The following is a 22,723-nucleotide window of genomic DNA, read 5'->3' as shown; positions in this document are numbered from 1 at the left end:
TAAGAACAGTGTATATAGAGTGGAAGAAAGGTTGCCCTGGTGTCAGTGCTGCTTATCTTCCACCAAATACGGACAAATAAGACGCTTCACAGAGCTATTTTTATCATCTAAGCTTGGCAGGCATACTGCTTTAAAACGGGATGACTTATGCTACTATTTCATGTAATATATAAGGTTTCCTTTTGTCAGGTTGTTAACAAGAAAGCTTCATCAATCAAGTTATCACTGTAATTAAAAATTGTTTCTGATTATAGTTTGCTATCTGATATAGGCATTTTGCAACTGTAGAACATACACCTTTGGGAAAACAGCGACCCACATGCCTGCAGGGGGCTGATGGGTGGCAATTTCAACTATGCTTTTTTCTTTCAATTTTCCTGATGGGTTGAGCTCGTAAGAAGGAACATGATGTCACTCTGACCTGAAAATCTCTTTCTCAGGAGGCAAAGCATTGATAGAGCCTAGAGTACAGCTTAGAGTCTGATGGTTCCACAGGCCTTCCTAAGTCGATCCACCAGGATGAGACTCTCAGAATAAGGGCCCATGTTTCAGACTGAATCCCCATTTCCACTCTTCCATGACTTTTCTCCATGAGTCCCCTTTTCTCCTTAAGTCTCCCTGTGTCCCTGCACTCGATCACACTGACCTGACACATCAGCATCTGAGTTTTTCAGGCCAATAGCTTATAGTTACCTACTAAAACAACTAAACCAAAACAAAAACTCAGTTTGTAAGGAAGAAGGGATATTTGTCCAAAATGTAGTAAACATGATCTCCCTTTCCTTCTTTATACTTTATTCAAACAAAAATATAAAAAGTGACTATCATTTTTATCCACATAATTAAGAATCTATTATACTACTCCTGCATGCATTGTTTATAAATGCAAATGACAGCGTATTTCTTAGATTATTTGGGTACTAGGGGGGAATATAGTCCTTGATAAAGTGCAATATATGACCACAAAAATCTGAATACTAAATATTTAAGCTAATTAGCCACATCAATTCAAACTTAAGCAACATGGCAAGCACTTATCTTTGCACGCCAAGAAAATTCATGAGCTGTCCAAACAATATTGCACTTTAAAAATGTTATATTTATTTCCAACTATCCTGTGGCTATTAGCATCCATGGTTGCTTTCAAAGTTCAAAAACATTGAATTGTCTAGAAACATTCAGAATGGTAAGAGTATTATACTGTGAATTTTATTTTCACATTTTGGTCAATAAGGAGGAAAATAACAAAGTTAAGCAATCAAAAGAAGTACTAAAGAAAAAATAGTCATTCATATACACAGATAATATGAACACTAAAGATTCATTTCCCATTGATTCAATCTTATTTACACATTTAAAATATAAAATGCATGTTAATTTGTCAAGAAGGTAACCACATTTAGCACCAGGAAAGGAACTTTACATTAGCCTTTGAACATGACCTCACATCTTGGCATAGGAAAAGAACTGTCATAGAATCTATATGTAGTTATCACCATCAATTAATAAAAAAAGTTTTTATAAGTAACTGCTGCATATCATTAATTCACAAGCACTTCAAAGGGAATTAATCTTAAAACTGGGACTACTTGATATTGCGCACAACTCTCCTGCAGTGGTTTGTTTTCATCTCCTCCAACGCTTGTTCCAACTGCTGAACCAAATGGAGCAGTGTGGCTGGGTCCGTCTGTAGAACCTGAGTGTTGCGTTCTCCATTCTGGTTAAGGTGTAGCTTTATAGTCACTGATGGTTTTATCTGTTGCCTGAGGCTTCTGCTTGCAAGCTTGATTTGAAATGGAATGAGAACATAGTAACTATTTAATAATCATGTTGAATATCTAACATTTATAATTACCTTATACCATATACAAAAACCAAATTTCAGATAAATCACAGACTTCAAAATAAAAAGGAAACTTTAAAACTTTTTTCAGAAGATTTAATTTATTTATTTTTAGAGGGAAGGAAGGGAGAAAAAGAAACACTGACATGAGAAACACTGATCGGTTTACTCTTGCATGCCCCCAACTGGGGGCCTGGCCCACAACCCAGGCATGTACCCTGACCAGGAATTGAACTGGTGACCCTCCAGTTTGCAAGACAATGCCTAACATACTGAGCTACACCAGTTACGGAATAAACTTTAAAGCTTTGGGGGAAAATAAAAAAAGAAATGAGAATATATTTGTAAACTTATAGTGTGGAAGGATTTTTCTTTTTTTTAAAGCTTTTATTTATTTATTTATTTTTAGGGAGAGGGGAAGGGAGGGAGACAGAGATGGAGAGAAACATCGTTATGTGAGATCACTTGCCTCTTACATGCCCCCAACCGAGGACCAGGCCTGCAACCCAGGCATGTGCCCTGACTACAAATCGAAACAGTAACCTTTCAGTTTCAGGCTAGCACTCAATCTGCTGAGCCACAGCAGCCAGGGCTACAAGGATTTCTTTTTAAAGATTTCATTCATTTTTTTAGAGAGAGGGGAAGGGAAGGAAAAAGAAAGAGAGAAACATCAGTATGTGGTTGCCTCTTGTGTGCCATATGCCAGGGACCTTGACTGCAATCCAGGCATGTGCCCCAACTGGGAATCAAAACAGAGACCCTTCAGTTCACAGTCTGGTGCTCAATCCACTGAGCCACACCAGCCAGGGCCTAGAAGGACTTCCTAAACATATAAAAGGCACAAAGCATAATGAAAAAAGTGACAAATTTAGCGACATTAAAACTAACTTTTCTTTTAAGGACACCTAAAGATGATGAAAAAACAAGCCATAAAATGAGAGAAGTTATTCAGTAACACATGTAACCCCAAAAAGACTAGTATCCAAGAATGCATGAACAACTGCTCTGATTTAAAATGAACAAAACCAAGAGAAAAAACATGCTGAAGACCTATAAGCACTTAATAAAAGAAGTAACACAAATAGATAGATAAAAACAGGCAAATATGTTCAACTTTATTAGGAATAAAAAATGGCCAATAAAACCATAAAATACTGTTTTGCACATATCTGAATAGCATGAATTAAAAAGCTGTCCATATGGAGCACTGCAGGTTACAGAATGGAAACTCGTGTCCCCTGAGGTGCGAGTGGCAAGAGAGTCACTTTGGAAAACAATATATATTTCCAGTAATTCCAGTCTTTGGTATATGTCCTGAACTCTTATACATATACATGTATTTATAATAGTATTTGTTGCTAAGAGTCAAGAATTGGAAACATCTTAAATATTCTTTAACAGAATGGATACATTGAGAATACTCATACAATGAAATGCTTACTGGCAGCAAAAAGAAATACATTACAGCAAAATGAATTGCCATGGATAAATCTAAAAAAAGTTAAATGGAAAAAGCAAGTCACAGAATAATACGTAAAAATCTAAAAAATCCAGTTTACTGAAAAAAAAAAAAGTATGTAAAAACACCCAACTATAAAGTAAAAAATAACAAGGGTGGTGGTAACCTCCAGTATGCTGGGAGGGGGTTCTGACTCGGAAAGGGACACTCAATGGTACTGGTTGTGTTCTAGTTTTTAAGCTTGGCCGTGAGTATTTGTTTTGTTATTTTTCTTTAAATTGAGGATCTATAATATTTTATTTATATGATACATCCCAAATTTTTTTTTAAAAAGCACTATTTGTTCAAAGAAAATAACCACTAGAAACATGACCAACTTGGAAATGACAGAATTTAACCCTAGCACCAAAGTGTACTCTCTTACAAGGAACTAGCACCTCCTTGAATAGCTAATTCAATTCAAGTCTAGGCCTGGGATTGTACAGATGAACCCCAAATATCCTGTTATACAAGAAAGCAAGGTTGTTGTCTAAAATCACTGGAGTAGTGCCAAAGGACAAGAAGCCAAATTGAAGAAAGAGACTTCCAGTAACAAATCTAAACCGAAGATTTTAGGATTACCTTAACACCACAAGATAGAAATTGGAATGACAGTCAGTAGTACTACTAGAAGATAAAGAACAGTACCCATAAAGTTCTTGATGTGAACTTATTTTTAATAGGGATAAAATTCTGTCCTTCTTCCTGTACAAATAACAAGAGCAATTTTAAATAAATTAACCCTAAAAGTAACATCCTCTCCACCAATCTCAGATGCATTTAACTTAACTGATGCTACTAACAAAGATGTCAATTATACTTGCAATTTATGAAGTACAGGAACTGTTTCTATTAGAAACTAAACTATGATGACTAATTTACTCCCCATAAGCAACTACACAATAATTTGATGGTAACTATCCATTCATTACCAGTCTCCATGAGACTAATCAGTTACTCGAAAATGAAAGGTTCAGCCCTGACTGGTGTGGCTCCATGGACTGAGCGCTGGCCCGGGAACCAAAGGGTTGCTGATTCGATTCCCAGTCAGGGCATATATTTGGGTTGCAAGCTAGGTTCCCTAGTAGGGGATGCAAGAAAGGCAACACACATTGATGTTTCTCTCAATCTCTTTTTCCCTCCCTTCCCCTCTCTTTATAAAAATAAATAAATAATCAATCTTAAAAAAAAAAAAAAGAAGAGAAAAGAAAGGTTCTCTATCCTGTTATTAGTTTCCTAGTCTTTTAGCTGGTTTTCATTTGACAAGTCTTCCTTCTATAAGCAGAATAATCCACTCCAGTTAAAAACCTCTTGCAGTAATTCCCTGACCAGTGTGGCATGGAGATCATCCGTGGTCGGCTGGACATCATCTTACAAAGCAAACGGCCACCAGTCTGATTCCTGGAAAGGGCACATGCCTGGGTTGTGGGTTTGGTCCCCTCACGAGAGGCAACTAATTGATGTTTCTCTCCCTTTCCCTCTCTCTAAAAATAAATAAATAAATAAATAAATAAATAAAATTTAAAAATCCTTTGTAATAATTTCAACTAATATGCTAATGAAATCAATTATTTTTCTGTAGCTTTTTAGCACTGAAATGCATTTCACAGCGAGGCAATATTCATTCAGTATACTCTGTAGACTGTATAAAGGGTATTCATTCAGTTTAACTCTAGACTGTGTATTAATCCTAGCAATAACAAAGCTATTCAAACTCATTTCACTGGATAAATGAGTTCTCTTCAATTTGATTTTAGAATTTCAATTGCTTATCTTTTTAATTTCTAAAATTGTCTTCATAATGGAGAAACTCAAAGCCAATCAATAACAACAAAAATTAAAAAAAGAACTAAGGGATACCAAACCCTAAGAGTCAGAAGATATCCCCACACAAAAAGGTAAAGATGTAAAAGATAAATTACTGCTGAATCTCATGAACATGACCATCCCCACTTCTCTTCCACCTGGTTGTTCTGAAAGGATCCAAACATAAAGGCTTAACCAGTGATGGCCTCCTCATTAGCTCTACAGGACTTGTTTATAACGATTCCAAGAGTATAAACTGTACCTTGTTCTTTGCTGTATATGCATCACAAAATATCAAATATCTGATATAAAAAAAATCAAAAAACATTTGATAAATTAATTTAAGAATGTGCTCACCACTACATCCCCTCCCTACAATTTTTACATTTAGCAGTGAATGCCTACTATATGCCAGGCATTGTGCTGGGGACACAGCAGTCAACAAGACACAGCACCCGCCTTCATGGAGCCTAAAATCTGGTTTATACCATAACTGTGTTAATATCTATTCAAGCACTCATCACATTAGATCATAATCGCTAACACTTCTAACTGAATTTCTATAACCTATTCGGACCTCCTTACTACTATTCAAATCAGGAAGAATCTACTATGAGAGTGGTTTACAAACTTTGTTGCACATTAGAATTACCTGGTGAATGGGGAGCTTTAAAAAATCCTGATGCCCAGGCCAAAACCCATACCATTAAGTCCATTAAATCAGAATCTTGTGGCAGGGATGGGGCAAAGAATTTTTAAAATCTCCCAGGTCATTCCAATAAACAGTCAAGTCTGGCTAGGCTAGTGAGCTATACCACACAGTCAATATGCTCATTCCCATAGGCGTGTGGGCCTTTATAGATTACACTGTCTCCTTTGTCAAGAATATTCACCCTGGTTTTATGTATTCATTTATCCTTCTGAAGTCTCACCTCCTTTTATTGAAGCTTTTGTGAATCATTCCTGTGTACACTAAACTGAACTACCTGAGCTACAGCTTTTTTAATTACTCAGTTGTACCTTGATTTACACAATTCTATTCTTTTCCTCCTCCAGAACCACACTTTACAACTACCTCTAATTACTAGTTATTCTGAGAACATCTAATATTCCTAAAATATTTTTTTCAGCTAAGAAAGCATCTTATGCTTTTGTTTCCTAAAGCATTTAGCAAAGCACTGATCAGCAAATGGATAACCAGCAACCCAGGCATGTGCCCAAACCAGTGACTCTTTGGTTCACAGGCCAAGACTCAATCCACTGAGCCACACCAGCCAGGGCCTTCTACGTATGTATTTATTTCAACAGAAGTTTTTAAAAATCTAAGCATCACTTTAAAAAATCCACATAATCATCTCCTTTCCCAAAATAACCTATTCCTTACAAATTTACAAATTAAACTGATTTGACACCTTAAAAATATTAGAAAATGAACTATTTGTGAAATGGCCTGAAAATGAGTATTAAAAAACTCCTGAAGTTTCAAACCAGAGTTTGGTTAAGGTGGTAAAGAATACCATAAGCCTGAGGACATATACCTAAAATAAGTCTTATATTCTAATTCAAATTAAAAAGAAGAGGGAGAAGGAGAAGAAGAAGCTGCAGCTGCCATACCTGTACATCTAATCGCCATTCAAGGCTGTGGTAACTGGGAAAGTCTGGTGCCAGTTCACTGAGAATAGTTCTGATCTCCTTTCTGTTGTCCAGATACAGCTGAAGCAACAATTTGTTCAATTCTTCAGAGAATCCCAGAACAAAAATAGAGTCTTGGAAATCCAGTTCAGAAATCTGAAATGAATTGAGTTGAACAGAACATGAGAATTTACCTTTGTCTAGTAAATGCTAAAATAGTTGATATACACAAAAGAATATGAAATCCCCTAATTCTTTTGTCTAGTAAAAGAATCAATACCCTTTAGTTAAAGGCAATCCTATTTTAAAATCTGAGTTTCTGATATATAAAAATATTAATGTATAAAAAACAATTATTAAAATGATCAATTTTCTCAATTCTTCACCATCAAGCCAGATACTGCTAATATGCAAACACAAAGTAGAATAAATCATTATGTTCTCCCTCCTCTTAGGATATTGAACCACTATTGTATGTGGTTCAATAACATGCAGAATTATAGGCAACTCTAATTTATACTAACATGAGGTATCCATGACAACAGATTGTTATAGTTCTATTGTTTAGGCATGGCTTCACCAAATCAATGATAAACCATTAACAGCATTACTGAAATAAGTGTGTACCTGCCAGGGCTATGACATGGGGCATACATGCCCTTCCTGAGGTTTGGCTAATCTTGTACAAGACAGTCTACAGCCCTTACCATGAGCTTTGAGCTTTCAGTGAGAAGGTAGGTTAATCCTTCCACACCATGCTGAACAGTGTCTCGACTCACATTGAGTTTTCCTGAGGAAAAAACGTAAAAGTGGGCAAATGCATTACTGGGTGATATTTACCCTTTTATTCAAACTCTTACTTAAGAATAAATATTACCCATTATTCCATTTTTTTCAAACACTGCAATTAATAATAATGAGTTGGTAATAGCCTCCCATTCGTTCTCCAGTCTCAGCGAAATGGTTGCAGTATTTTCCATCTTCTAGAGATGGAAAAATGCAGACTTTACAAAATGCAGACTCCTAGAGACTAGTACCAGGAGCATGTCCTTCTCTTGAAGGCACTGTTCCTTCAAGCCTGACAGAAGAGGAACTCAACAGAGACTGACTTAATCTGATAAACTGCCCCTGGTCCGGCGGGAAAAAACTATACTTCGCCAAAAGATGTGTGTACAACTAATAATAACCACTTACCGGACTAAGTGGTTATTTTGGGGAAATTAAGTTTTATACTACCACCCTGGCAGATGGCAGTATGTCGATTTTACACACGAAGAAGTCAACTTAACAGAAACTTAAAAAATCTCACAGCTACTAAGGAAACCTGCAGAATATGCGCCCTGACTGAAGAGCTTTTCTGGTTTTATTCTACAACAATGGGGTTAAGACCGTCGGAGTCGCAAAGACCCCTTTCTCGCAGAAGTACTACAGAGAATGGCTAGTACTTCCACCGCGCAGCCTGCGGGACCGCGCCCCTCCCCGTCTTACTGGCGGCGCCGTCGTAAATCTTGGGGTTCGAGCCTCGCCTCAGGAACTCCACCGCAATCCGACCAAATTCGGCGACCACTGCAACGGAAGCCAGGAGATCATGAGAAACGGGCGCTCCCTCTGCTTCCTTCCCCAGACCACAGAACACCACCCTCCGCTGCCGCGTCCCCTGACCCGAGCTGTCCACTTGCGGCAGGAAGGCCAAGTGCTCCTTGTGCTCCTCCGACAGGTCCAGCAGCATCTTCGCTTAGCGGCCAACTTCATTCGTAGCGCTGACCCCGCCCTCCCCACTTCCGGATACCGAGTCCTAGCGCGAAAAAGCTCCGGCGCCTCAGCATCCCGAGCTTTGTGTTCCGCGCTGTGGTCGTCCTGCATTAGAGCGCCCCCCGGTGCGTGCTGGGTTGGGGAGTGAGGAGTTGGGTTAGAAGATTCGTTCGTAAATCTCTTTCTCAGAAGTAGCTCTCTGGGTGCAAGGTGCTAGGATTTGTTGCAGACAAAAGAGCCGACACGCCCCCTCCCGCGGAATTTACCTTGATAATATCAGTAGCTAACAGTTATTAAACACAGTGTTAGGGACTATCCTTACCATAATTGTTCCCCTTAGAGATAAGGAAACTGGGAAGTCGGGCAACTGAAACTAAGTTTTATAGAACTATTAGTTTGCACAGAGCTCTGGTGTATGTTATTTTGTTTCATGTATCTTATTTAATGTGCTCAGTAGCCGTTAACTTGTTCTTACAGATGAAGAAGCAAAGCTCCAAAATGACCTAAGAAGCCAGTGACAGAGCTAGGAGAGCGCCTTGACCACGTGTTCAAAAGGCCATCATTCTACACAGCAGGCCAAAAGCTGAAGGTGTTTAACAAATTCTTTGAGTGATTATAAATTAGGATAAAGATGATGATGACTGAAAGGACTGATGTTTGCAGAGCTCAGAACAATTCATTTTTATGTGTTGATTACAGTGTGAGAATTCTGATTCTTTTCTCATCTGTCTCTCCTCACCTGCTGTGGTTCAAACATAAGAGACTACAGAATTGTAATTGTGAGGCACGTGACTTTCCAAATCTCCCCTCTTTGTGTGTGGTGGGAAGAAACCTAGAGAGAGAGACGTTTCTTATCTATCTTATGTCTAGGTACTGAGACACGTCTTTCTACACTGGCCAGAGTGAAAATTGGAAGTTCCTCAGCTGTGTGCTGCGTGTACCTTATCCCTCGCATCTGACTGAAATTGAAATTCTTTGTTTCCTCAGGGAAAGGGGGCACAGAAAGGCAAGTCCTTGAACTAACTTGTTATAGTAGTTAGGTCTTGAAGAAGCATTTCCAGAGAGAGAGAGTGATTTTTAGACTGCAGATCAGCAAAAGTTGCAGATCGGCATAAATAGCATTATTTTCTGAAGAAGCCTTTATTCACACATTATTGAGAAAATGTCCATTATTTAAGATACTCTTCAGAAAAGATAAAATCGTGATTTTTCTACAAATATCTGATGAACACACATCAAAGACTGTATTAAAATCATGAGTTAGTAAGGGAATCAGTAAGGGTACAGTAACAAGTAGTTTCAATGGAGATATTCCAAAACAATACATATGAAGGAGGACCCCCCCCCATCCAAAATCAGAGTTATATTCTGGAGGGCGGGCCCCTCGTAATGCAGGCTTCCCCCTCCAGGTGAATGTTTTAGGAACCCATCTGTATCAGTGTACCAGTTGGTGTTGTTGTGAGAAGCTGCGTTTAGCTTCAGTGGATTTTTTTGAAGACTCTTTCAACGTTTGCCCATTTTAATGATGGGTGATTTGTGAGAGCACCTGCCCACACTGTGCTGAGTGTTCAGGAGGTTTTGACCAAAAAATGGGACGGCCCTTGTGCCCTATCCTCCCTATTCACTCAATCTCACCCCAAGCGACTTTTTTGTTGTTTCCCTGAATGAAAAAAGTCCTCAAAGAGAAATGTTTTGCTGATGTGGAAGAGGTGCTACAAAACACAGCAGAAGCACTAAAAAGTATCAAAATCAATGAGTTCAGAAACTATTTTGAGCAGTGGATAAAAAACATCTCAATAGGAGTATTCCATCAAATGAAGAGCACTTTGAAGGTAACTGAAGTTTAAATACAAATTTTTATAAATAAATTCCATTTTTTCATGTCCCCCTTTCATATACAGATATTCCTCAACTTACGAGGGGGTATTGTCCCAATAAACCCACTTTAAATTGAAAATATCATAAGGCACCCTGAATGGGTGGCTCATTTGGTTGGAGAGTCATCCAGTATGCCAGAAGGTTGCAGGTTCACTCTCGATCAGGGAACATACCTAGGTTGCAGGTTCCATTTCTGGTTGGGGCATGTATGGGGGGCAACTGATCGATGTTTCTCTCTCTCTTTCTCTCTCTAAAATCAATAAAAACATCCTCGGGTGAAGATTATAAAATATATGTGAATCATGCTCTGGCCAGTGTGGCTCAGTTGGGTGTCATTCTGCAGCCTGAAGGGAATGGGTGTGATTCCCACTCAGGTCACGTGCCTGGGTTGCAGGTTTGGTTCCCAGTTGGAGCATGTGCAGGAGGCAACTGATGGATGTGTCTTTCCCTCTCTTTCTCCCTCCCTTCCCTTCTCTCTGGAACCAATAAAAGAAAAAAATTTAAATTAAAAAATATATATCATAAGTCAAAGTGCATTTTAAACATCTAATCTACCAAACATCATAGCCTAGTTTAAGTGTTCTTAAACGTGTTCAGAAAACTTATGTTATGCAGTTGGGGAAAATTATCTAAGTCAAAGTTTGTTTTATAATAAAGTTTTGAATATCTCATGTAATTGATTGAACACTATATTGAAAGTGAAAAACAAGTGCAGGCCTGTGAACCACACGATCGCGGTTCGAAACCCAGTCAGGGCACATTCCTGGGTTGCAGGACAGTTCCAGCAGGGGATTCACAAGAGGCAACCATACATTGATACTTCTCTCTTTCCCTGCCCCTCTAAAGATAAATAAATAAAATCTTTAAAAAAAAGAAAGTGAAAAACAGAATGGTTGTATTGGTATGCACCATTAAGATACGCAGAGGTTAAAGTACACTGGGCCTGAAGAATATTTGAAGCACTGAGCTGAAACGAAAATGCTGGCAACGCAGTGTAGAATATTGGCTGTTTATCCTTGCAGTCTCGTGGCTGACGGGGACCATCACCAGAGAGCATCAGACTGCATATTGCTAGCCCAGGGAAAGATCAAAATTCAAATTTGAAGTATGGTTTCTATTGAATTCTTATCACTTTTTCACCACTGCAAAGTTGAAGAACTGTCTGTATAGGGAATAAGAAGTGCTGAAATGAATTTCTATAAATAGATTCAATATTATACTAATATGATATAGTCCTTCTTCCCTGGGATGAAGTGGGGGCAGGGGAGGTGAAGGTAGTAATACGAGTAGCCGAATGGGATGGCCAAAGAAGGGAGCCAAGAAGCCATGTTATAGGTGGTGGAAATCAGCCTGATCTTAAAACTCCCCAGGCTAATTTAGAGAGTGACTGCTGTCAAATGTGATGTTGTTTAGACGAAATTACCTGAATAAAAAAAAATCAAAGGTCTAGATTCCAGATCTGGCTCTGTTACTTACTAAGTGTAGGGCCACAAACACTTTGTTTTTATACGTTATACAGTTAGCCTCTTCATTTGTGAAATGGTTATTTTAATGACTACCCTTTTGTACCATGCATAAACTAATAAATTTATATCAAGGAATTAATTTTGATGATCAAATAAAGCAATTAATTAACATGAAGCAATTGGAGGATTTGTAAACTGGAGTGTTCATATTTTATAGGAGATTTTATATGTACAAATTATTGAGAATTCCACGTGCATGTTCATCCTAAAATTCATTCAATTCAACAAATATTTATAGAGCAGTTCCTCAAAGATTCAAGCATATGCTATGCCTTGGCAATTTGGAGTTGAATAAAACAATGTTCTTTTCTCCTAGAAGATGACAGCTCAGTGAGGAAGACAATCAAGTAATTTCAGTACAGTGTGGTGAGTGGTAATGCTTGAAGAATAAACAAAATAATGTGGAAGCATAGAGAAGGTGGCGATTTCAATAAGATTCAACATGAGAATACATGTTCCAGGGTATTCTGTACATGCTAATAATTATGCTTTGCAATTGTATAACATTATATGTATATAATGTCTTAATGTTATTTCGTCGTACATCTTAAGTAAGCCATCTTCTTAACCTATATTATTTCTGGAGCTAAAGAAAGAATAAACATTTGGTATTATTTCAGTTGATCCTGTCAGAAAACATTGTCCATATCAATTGCCCTGTCACAGTTTCTCCTCATATTTCTTTCCCTATCAACATTCCTTTCCTCTTATATTTCCCCATATTCCTTTCTCCTTAGGCATTTCAGCTCCAGAATCGCTGCACCAGGCATTTCCTTGGCTGTGTTTCAGTGATACATAAAATATTTTAATCCCTGCAAGGAATCACAGTTCAGTTCAGCAGACTGTTAAGGACCTGAGATCTAAAAAAAAAAAAAAATAGTCACTTTTAAAATTGGATTACAAACTGCATATAAAAAGGGTACAGATAAAACACTCCTTGTAGACTTTTCTCAAGTTGAACACACCTATTAACCTAGATGAAAAACTCAGACGTTATCAGAACCTCAGAACCTCTGCTGTGCACTCTTCTAGTCACTCTCTCCTCTTATTGCTACTGCACTGACCTAACACATAGGAGTGGACACGTGCTGCCTCACAGCATCTCTTTACCGTCATCCTTGTATTTTCTTTTGTACCAACCTTATACGTGCCCGAACCTCATAATATTTAACTAAGAATTTAAAGTTATTTTAAAAGTGAGCTTTAAATTTTAGGTGTCTCTGACTGTTGTAAGAGAATCTATTTTTTAAAACTTCCTAGCAAATAGAATAAAAACAAAATATTTAGAAAAAAATTAACAAAAGGTTTGTGAGATCTCTACATCCAACACTAAAAAACATTGATAAGAGAAACTGAGAAAGACTTAAGTGGGGACATATAGCATAGACAGAGAAATATATCATGGGTTGTAAGATTCAACATTATTGTAATGTCAGTTGTGCCCAGTCAAGATCCCAAAGGGTTTTATAAAGAGAATGACAAGTTTGTTAAAAAATGTATATGGAAATGCAAAGAACTAAGAATAGCCAGAACGACTCAAGAAAGACAAAGTTGAAGTATTCATACTACCTAATTTCAAGACCCATGATGAAGCTATAGTAATTGAGACAGTGTTTCGTTAGTATAAGGATATATAAATCTGTGGAACAGAAAAGAGAGTCCAGAAGTGGATCCATACATATATTGTAAATTGGTTTTGGGCAAAAGTGGCAAGATAATTCGATGGAGGAAAGGAAAGTCTGTTCAACAACTAGTATTGGAAGGATTTGATAAACTGTTAAGTGGGAAAAAAATAAATCCTAACTCATCTCACATCACACACAGATAAATAATTTGAGCTGGATTATAGGCTTAACATAAAAACTAAAATTGTGAAACTTAAAATATTTTTTCAAATATTTTATTTATTTATCCTTAGAAGTGAAGAGAAGGCGAGAGGGAGAGAAACATCAATGTATGGTTGCCTCTCATGAGTTCCCTGCTGGGAACTGGCCTGCAACCCAGGCATGTGCCCTGACTGGGAATCGAACCTTGATCATGTGGTTCGCAGGCCCGCACTCAATCCACTGAGCTACACCAGCCAGATGAAACTTAAAATATTTAAAAATATCTACATGACTTTGGATTATGCAGAAACTTTTTAAGAAACAAAAGTATGAATCATAAAAGAAAAAGCGATAAATTGTACTTAATAAAAACTAAAAACTTTTATTCATCAAAAATGTCATTGATAAAATGAAAAGGTGATCTAGGAAAACACAACAATATATTTATCTGATGAATTTATATCATGAGTATCTAAAAATCTTCAATAAACCAATAATTAAAAGATAACCCAATACTTTAAGTTTCAAACAAGCATAAATTTATATTTCACAAAAGAGAATATACAAATAGCCAATAAGTATACAAAAAAGCATTCAATATAATTAGACATCAGGAAAATGCACTTTAAAACCACAATGAGATGTCATTTTAAACCATAATTTTAGTCATTTAGAATAACTCGAAATCAAAAACACTGAAGACAACAAATTTTGCCAGTATGTGAAGCAACCAGAACCACAATGAAGTAATCAGTACACTGTTAGTGGAAGTTAAAATTGTAAAACCACCATGGAGAACTGTTAGACAATTTCTTATCACGTTAAACATGTATTTACCCTGTTATCTAACAAGTGCACTCCTCAGTATTTGACGAAAAGCAATAAAGACATAAGCCCAGAAAAAGACCCGTACAATAATGTTCATAGCAGCTTTAATAGTAATATCCCTCAACCTGAAACAACCCAAATGTCCATTATAGTTGAATAAATCATAGTACATCCATAGTATGGCACACTAGTCAGTAATAAAAAGGAACATCCTATTGAGACATGCAACAGTGTAAATGAATCTCAAAATATTAAATTGAACAAAATAACCCAGGCACAAGGTGAGCAGCTATATGATTCCTTTGATTGGGGCGGTGTGTCCAGGGAGATAGGAAACAGAATAGTGGTTGCTTACTCGGGGCTGAGACGGACTGGGAGAGAGGCTTAAGGAAACTCTCTGGGCTTTTAAAATTATTCTACATATTGATTGGGATATTGGTTACACAGATGCATATATTTGTCAAAGTCATTGAATTTTATATGTAAGATCACAATATGTAAACTGTACATGCAACTCACTGCATGGGGACTTTACCTCAATTAAGACAATTAGTAGAAACTATGTTTTAGCAGATATTCAAAAGATGTCTGAGACCAGTACTAGACTTAAATGGTATTGGTAACTCTCCTAGGAACTGTCCCTAGGTAAAATATTTTTTATTTTATTTTTTTAACTATGTACTGTATTCACATGGTTTCAAAAAAAATTCCAACAAACTCCAAGAGGGAAAAAAGAAACAGTAAAAATTCTTATTTCTGTCCTTGTGTCCAGTTTTTCTTCCTCTGAGGCAACTACTGTTCTCAGTTTCTTATGAATTCTTCCTTGGGTTCTTTATGCAGAAACAAATGCCCTAAATTTTCATTTACGGTGATGGAGTTCAAGAAAACATGGTGTTTAACATGAAATATTCTGTTCATAGTTACATAGCATTAGACCCTTGATTAGAAATGTTAACATTAGAACTGGAGGTTCTATTTGATCAGTTCTTCACCCAAACTGACGTTGTCATGACTTCAACGCGCAGATTCTGCCAGGTTTTCACATCCTCTCAGTCCTCCTTGGGTCATCAGGTGAGAAACACTCTTTTTGGCCAGGACTCTTGCTATTTCTAACTGCCGAAGCCATCGTTTCTCTTTAAAAGCACGGTAAGAATCCAAGACATTATTTGTTTGTTTGTTTATTTTTCATTAATAAAGTTCAAGGTTTTATACTATTTTCTAAAAATTTTATTGAATGTATTGGATTGACATTAGTTAATAAAACTATATAGGTTGCAGGTGTACAATTCTTTTTTTAAAAGATTTTATTTATTTATCTTTAGAGGGGAAGGGAAGGAGAGAAGGAGAGAAATATCAATGTATTGTTGCCTCTCGTGAGTCCCCTGATGGGAACTGGCCTGCAACCCAGGCATGTGCTCTGACTGGGAATCGAACCGCAATCTTGTGGGTCGCAGGCCTGAGCTCAATCCACTGAGCTACACCAGCCAGGTAATTCTTTATTGTACATAATCTATATTGTATTGTATGTTCACCACCCAAAGTCATGTCTCCCTCTGTCACCATTTATTCCGCCTTCACTCTCTTCTACTTCCTCCTACCCACCCACTCTTTCCCTCTGGTAATCACCACACTGCAGTCTCTGTCTATGAGGTTCTTTTTCTTTGCTTATTCCCTTCATCTTATTCACCCAGCCCATGATCCCCCTACTCTCTGACAGCTGTCAGTCTGTTCTCTGTATCTGAGTTCACTTCTATTTTGTTTGTTGGTTTATTTTGTTCATTAGATTCCATATACAAGTGAAATCATATGGCACTTATCTTTCTCTGACTGGCTTATTTCACTTTGCATATTTCTTTACTTTCTATTACTGAGTAGTATTTCATTGTATAAATATACCACAGCTTTTTTTATCCACTAATTTTTTAAGGGGTACTTGGGCTGTTTCCAAATCTTGGCTGTTATAAATAACACTGTAATGAACATAGGGGTGCATATAGTCTTTTGAATTACTGTCTCAGGTTTCTTTAGATATATTTCCAGAAGTGGATTCATTGTGTTATAAGGCAGTTCCATTTTTACTTATATTCCCATTGTATTTTTATTACCATTTATCCCTCTTATACCTCTCCCACCTCCACCCACCCCTCCCCCTGAAATCACCACATTGTTGACCATGTCCATGAGTCCTTTTTCTGTTTTGCTCAGTGCCTCTACCCCAACCATCCACCCCCAAAGCTGTCAGCCTACCCTCTATCTATAAGTCTGTTTATGTTCTACTTGTTAGTTCAGTTTTTCATTAAGGTTCCACATATGAGTAAAACCATATGGTATTTGTCTTTCTCTGATGGGCCTATTTCATTTAGCATAGTGTTCTTGAGGTCCATCCATGCTGTTCCAAAGGATAAAGTTTTCTTTTTTCTTATGGTAGAGTAGTATTCTATTGTAAATGTACCATAGTTGTTTTAGCCACAGTTGATGGACACTTGAGCTGCTTCCAAATCTTGGCTGTTATAAATAATGCTGCAATGAAGATAGGGGTGCTTATGTTCTTTAAAATTAATGCTTCAGTTCTTTGGGTGAATTCCTAGAAGTAGAATCTTTGAGTCATAAAGAAGTTCCCTTTTTAATTTTTTTGAGGTAATTCCATGCTACTTTCCACAGTGGCCACACCAGTCTGCATTCCCACCAACAGTGCACAAGGGGTCCCTTTTCTCCACATCCTTGCCAGCACATGTTTTTTTTTAATTTTTAAAAATATATCTATTGATTTTAGAGAGAGAGGAAGTGTGAGAGAGAGAAAGAAAGAGAGAGAGAGAAACATCAACATGAGAGAGACACATTGGTTGGTTGCCCCCAATATGCACACCAGCTCTGCATCAAACCCACAACCTAGGTATATGCCTTGCCTGAGAATTGAATCCCCAACCAGTTCGTGTACAGGACAGTGCTGCAACCAACTGAGCCACAATGGCCAGGGCACTAACACTTGTTTTTTTGTTGATTTATTGATGATAGACATTCTGACAGGTATGAGGTGGTATTTCATTGTGGTCTTAATTTGCATTTCTCTGATGATTAGTGACTTTGAGCATCTTTTTATGTCTATTAGGCACCTGTATGTCCTCCTTGGAAAAGTCTCTCTTCAGGTCCTCTGCCCATTTTTAAAGTGATTATTTGTTTTTTTTTTGGTGTTGAGTTTTATCAGTCCTTCATAAATTTTGTATATTAATCGCTTATCAGGTATATCATTGATAAACAGGCTCTCCCATTCAGTGGGTTGTCTCTTCATTTCATTAATGGTTTCTTTTGCTGTGCGAAAAACTTCATAGTTTGATGTAGTCCCAATTTGCTTTTTTCTTTTGTTTTTCTTTCTATTTATTTCTTCCTTATGTTCCAAATCATTGATTGATTTGAATCCCAGCTTCATTCCTTTCACTGTCGGTTCCCTATAGATTTTTCTTTATTGTACTTAGTGTAACCTTCATTTCTTCCTTTATGTTGTTGCCATACTCTGAGTTCTTTGAGCATCTTGATCACCGGTATTTTGAACTCTGCATCTGATATGTTGGCTATCTCCATTTCATTTAGTTCTTTGGGGTTTTGCTTTGTTCTTTCATCTGAGCCATATTTCTTTGTCTCCTCAATTTGGCAGCCTCCCTGTGTTTGTTTCTGTGTATTAGGTAGAGTTGCTCTGACTCCCTATAAAAGGCACCTGCAAATTGTGTGGGGTGGAGCCTTAGGTAATTGCCAGGGTGGGGCAACCTGCTTTACTACTTTGTGGCTCTGTGTGGGGGGAGAGCTCAGAGAGGAGACTGTGCTGCTGCCTGGCTCCTGGGGGTTTGCCTGGCACTTGACCTGTTTCCAGTCACTTCACCCACTTCCTGTATGTGACTGGCACCCTTCCAGCAGTTGCCCTGGTGTTGAATCTCAGAGTGTGTGGGTTTGCATACTTTTTAAGACCATGAGGGCCCTTTAAGCAAAGTTTCCTGAAAATCTGGCAGTTTCTTGTGTGGCCCCACCTCCACTGGTTTTTACAGCCAGAAGTTTGGGGGATTTATCTTCCTGGTACTGGAACCGTGGGCTGTGGAGTCTGGCCTGGGGCTGAGATCACTTGCTCCCACGGTATCTCTCCCAATTTATATCCACCACATGTGAATGTGGAATCATCCATGCTTATTCTTCCACTGCCTTATTTTTAAATATTAAAAAAAGTGTTTATTGATTTTAGAGAAAGAAGAAGGGAGGGTGGAGAGAGAAAGAGAGGCAATTATGTGAGAAAGAAACATCAATCAGTTGCTTCCCATATGTGTCCCAACCAGAGATTGAACCCACAACCCTGGATATGTACCCTGACCAAGATTCAAACCCCAAACCTATTGGTATACAGGGTGATGCTCCAACCATCTGAGCCACACCAGAAAGAGCTTGTCAAATATTAATTGGCCATAAAGGCATGGTTATTTCTGGGGTCTCTGTTCTGTTACATTGATCTATATGTCTGTTTTTATGCCAGTACCGTGCTGTTTCTATTACTGTGGTGTTGCAATACAATTTGATATCAGGTAGTGTGATTCCTCCAACTTTGTTCTTCTTTCTCAAGTTTGGGGTGGCTATTTGGGGTATTTTGTGGTTCCATATACATTCTTGTAATATTTTTTTCTAGTTCTATGATATACAGCATTGGTGTCTTGATAGGAATTGTATTGAATCTATAGATTGCTTTGGGCAGTACAGACATTTTAATGTTAATCCTTCCTATCCATGAATATGCTATGTGCTCCCACTTATTTGTATCTTCTTCACTTTCTTTCTTCAGTGTCTTGTAATTTTTCCAATACATGTGTTTTACATCCTTGGTTATATTTATTCCTAAGTATTTTAATTCATGATGCAATTGTAAATGCAATTGTTTTCTTAGTTTCCCTTTGTGATAGTTCATTATTGATGCATATAAATGCAACTGATTCCTGCATATTTATTTTGCATCCTGCTACTTTACTAAATTCATCTATCAGTTTTGGTAGGTTTTTGGTGGAATCTATAAGGTTCTCTATACAGTGTCATGTTGTTTGCAAATAATGACAATTTTACTTCTTCCTTTCCAATTTTATGCCTTTTATTTCTTCTTCATGTCTGATTGCTGTGGCTAGGACTTCCAATACTACGTTGAATAAGTGTGGTGAAAGTAGACATCCCTGTCTTGTTCCAGATCTTAAGAAAAATGCTCTTAGTTTTTGCCTGCTGAATATGATGGCTGTGAGTTTGTCATATATGGTCTTTATTACATTGAGGTATGTCCCCTGTATTCTTACTTTGCTGTGAGTTTTTATCAAAAATGGATGCTGAATTTTGGTAAATCCCTCTTCTACATCTATTAATGTGATCACGTGGTTTTTATTATTTTTGCTTACATGGTATATTGTATTTATTGATTTGTGGATATTGTACCATTCTTGCATCCCTAGAATAAATCCCACTTGATCATGGTTTATGTATTGCTTTTAAGTGTATTGCTGGATCCTGTTTGCTAATATTTTATTGAGGATTTTAGTATCTATGTTCATCAGGTATTGGTTTATAAATTTTCTTTCTTTGTAGTATCTTTATCTGCTTTTGGAATTAGGATAATATTGGCATCATAAAATGAGCTTGGGAGTCTTTCCCCCATCTTGATTTTTTTGAATAGTTTGAAGAGGATAGAGGCTAGTTCTTCTTTAAATATTTTTGGTAAAATTCTCCTATGAAGCTATCCAGTACACAGCTTTTGTTGTTCAGATTTTTTAAAAATCATTGCTTCAACTTCATTAGCTGTAACCTGTCTATTACAGCAAAGGGGGCCAGGCTAATCTTCTCTGTATCATTTTAATTTTAGTATATGTGCTGCTGAAGTGAGCACCAAAGGACATGTCTTCATTGATTTTAGAGAAAGAGGAAAGGTGGAGTGGGGGGAAGAGGGAGAGAAAGAGAGAAACATCAATGCATCATTTGGGTGCCTTCTCTATTTGCCATGACTGGGGATTGAATCCATAACCTAGGCATGTGCCCTGGCCTGGGATCAAACCTGCAGCCCCTTTGTGTATGGCATGAAACTTCAACCAACTGAGCTACCTGGCCAGGGCTGTCAGTCTTGGTTGTGTTTTCAAAGAAACAGCTCTTGGTTTCATTGATCTTTTGTATTATTATTTTTTAAGACTGTATTTTGTTTGTTCCTGCCATGATTTTTATTATTTCATTTCTTCTACTCAATTTGAGCTTTGTTTGTTGTTTTTTTTCTATTTCCTTTAAGTGTAAATTTAGATTGTGTATTTGAGGTTTTTCTTGGTTTTTTTTTTTTTTGAGGTAGGTCTGTAATGCTATGAATTTCCCTCTTAGGACTGCTTTCACTTTGTGCAGATAGTTTTGGTTGTTGTGTTTTCATTTTCCTTTGTTTTTGAGTATCTTTTAGTATCTTCCTTGATCTCATTGTTAACCCATTAATTATTTAGAAACATGTTATTTAGGTTCCATGTCTTTGCATGTTTTTCATTTTTGTTCTTGTGATTGATTTCTAGTTTTATACCATTATGGTCAGGGAAGATACTTGATGTGATTTCAGTCTACTTAAATTTACTGAGACTTGTTTTGTGTACTAACATGTGGTCTACCTAGAAAATGTTGCATGTGCACTTGAAAAGAATGTGCACTCTGATGCTCTGAATATCTAATAAATCCATCTGATCTAGTGTGTAATTTAAGACCACCAGTTCTTATTGATTTTCTATCTATCTGGAAGATCTATCCATTGATGTTGATGAGGTGTTAAAATCCCTACTATGGCTGAATTACTGTTGATCTCTCACTTCATTTTTAAGTATATTTTATTAATTATGCTACTACAGTTGTCCCATTTTTCCCTCACCTTTATTCCCCTTTGCCCTGAACCCCCTTTCCACCAGCATTCCCCACCCCTTTTAGTTCATGTCCATGGGTCATACATATAGGTTCTTTGGCTTCTCCATTTCCTAAACTATTCTTAACCTCTGTCTGGCTATTTTCTACCTACCATTTATGCTTCTTATTCCCTGTACCTTCCCTTCATTCTCTCGCTCCATCTCCCTACTGATAACCTTCCATGTAATCTCCATTTGTCATTTTGTTCCTATTCTAGTTGTTTGCGTAGTTTGTTTTTGTTTTAGATTTAGTTGTTGATAGTTGTGAGTTTGTTGTCATTTTACTGTTCATATTTTTTTTATCATCTTATTTTTCTTAGATAAATCCCTTTAACATTTCACATAATGAAGAGTTGGTGATGATGAACTCTTTTAACTTGATCTTATCTGGGAAGTACTTTATCTACCCTTCCATTCTAAATGATGGCCTCGCTGGATAGAGTAATCTTGGATGTAGGTCCTTGACTTTCATGACTTTGAATACTTCTTTCCAGCCCTTTTTTGCCTGTAAGGTTTCTTTTGAGAAATCAGCTGATAGTTATGGGAACTCCTTTGTAGGTAACTGTTCCCTTTTGTCTTGCTGCTTTTATGATTCTCTCCTTATCTTTAGTCTTGGCTAATGTAATTATGATGTGCCTTGGTGTGTTCCTCCTTGGGTCCAACTTCTTTGGGACTCGCTGACCTTCCTGGATTTCCTGGAAGTCTATTTCCTTTGCCAGATTATGGAAGTTCCCTTCTTTATTTTTTTCAAATAAGTTTTCAATATCTTGTTGTTCCTCTTCTCCTTCTGGCACCTCTATGATTTGGATGTTGGAACATTTAAAATTGTCAGAGGTTCCTAAGCCTCTCTTCATTTTTTAAAATTCTTTCTTCTTGATTCTGTTCTGGTTGAATGATTATTTCTTCCTTCTGCTCTAAACTGTTGATTTGATTTCCTTCCCTTCACTGTTGGTTCCCTGTATATTTTTCTTTATTTCACTTTGCATAGCCTTCACGTCTTCCTCTATTTTGCAACCATACTCAACCATTTCTGTGAACATCCTGATGACCAGTGTTTTGAACTCTGCATCTGATAGGTTGGTTATCTCCTCATCACTTAGTTCTATTTTTGGAGCTTTGATCTGTTCTTTCATTTGGGCCATATTTCTTTGTCTCAGCCACCTGTTACATTATTAGGAGCAGAGCCCTAGGCATTCACCAAGGCA

General features: G+C 37.3%; 2 protein-coding genes and 1 pseudogene across 3 annotated transcripts in view; all 3 read right to left on the bottom strand.

The window, feature by feature from the left end:
- Positions 1-1,187: 1,187 nt before the first annotated feature.
- On the bottom strand, positions 1,188-8,560 carry COMMD2 (COMM domain containing 2). The gene is made up of 5 exons (XM_037061839.1): positions 8,442-8,560; positions 8,268-8,345; positions 7,487-7,569; positions 6,762-6,935; positions 1,188-1,783 (listed from the first exon to the last, which is right to left on the bottom strand). Exons 1-5 carry the CDS (start codon positions 8,506-8,508, stop codon positions 1,586-1,588), a joined length of 600 nt encoding a protein of 199 aa, XP_036917734.1. The 5' UTR covers positions 8,509-8,560; the 3' UTR covers positions 1,188-1,585.
- A 6,901-nt stretch (positions 8,561-15,461) lies between these two features.
- ANKUB1 (ankyrin repeat and ubiquitin domain containing 1) overlaps positions 15,462-22,723 on the bottom strand; it is a 39,538-nt gene continuing 32,276 nt past the window's right edge. For both annotated transcript variants that reach the window (XM_037061837.1, XM_037061838.1), the window contains exon 6: positions 15,462-15,734. In XM_037061837.1, the coding sequence (XP_036917732.1) occupies positions 15,604-15,734 (131 nt within the window). In that variant the 3' untranslated portion in view covers positions 15,462-15,603. The remainder of the gene's footprint in view (positions 15,735-22,723) is intronic.
- On the bottom strand, positions 20,423-20,485 carry LOC118997955 (uncharacterized; annotated as a pseudogene).

The sequence above is a fragment of the Sturnira hondurensis genome, unplaced genomic scaffold, assembly GCF_014824575.4.
Source record: "Sturnira hondurensis isolate 20B ecotype Veracruz unplaced genomic scaffold, ASM1482457v3 Scaffold0013537, whole genome shotgun sequence".
NCBI classification, from domain to species: Eukaryota; Metazoa; Chordata; class Mammalia; order Chiroptera; family Phyllostomidae; genus Sturnira; species Sturnira hondurensis.
This window is presented reverse-complemented; position numbering and strand designations above follow the sequence as displayed.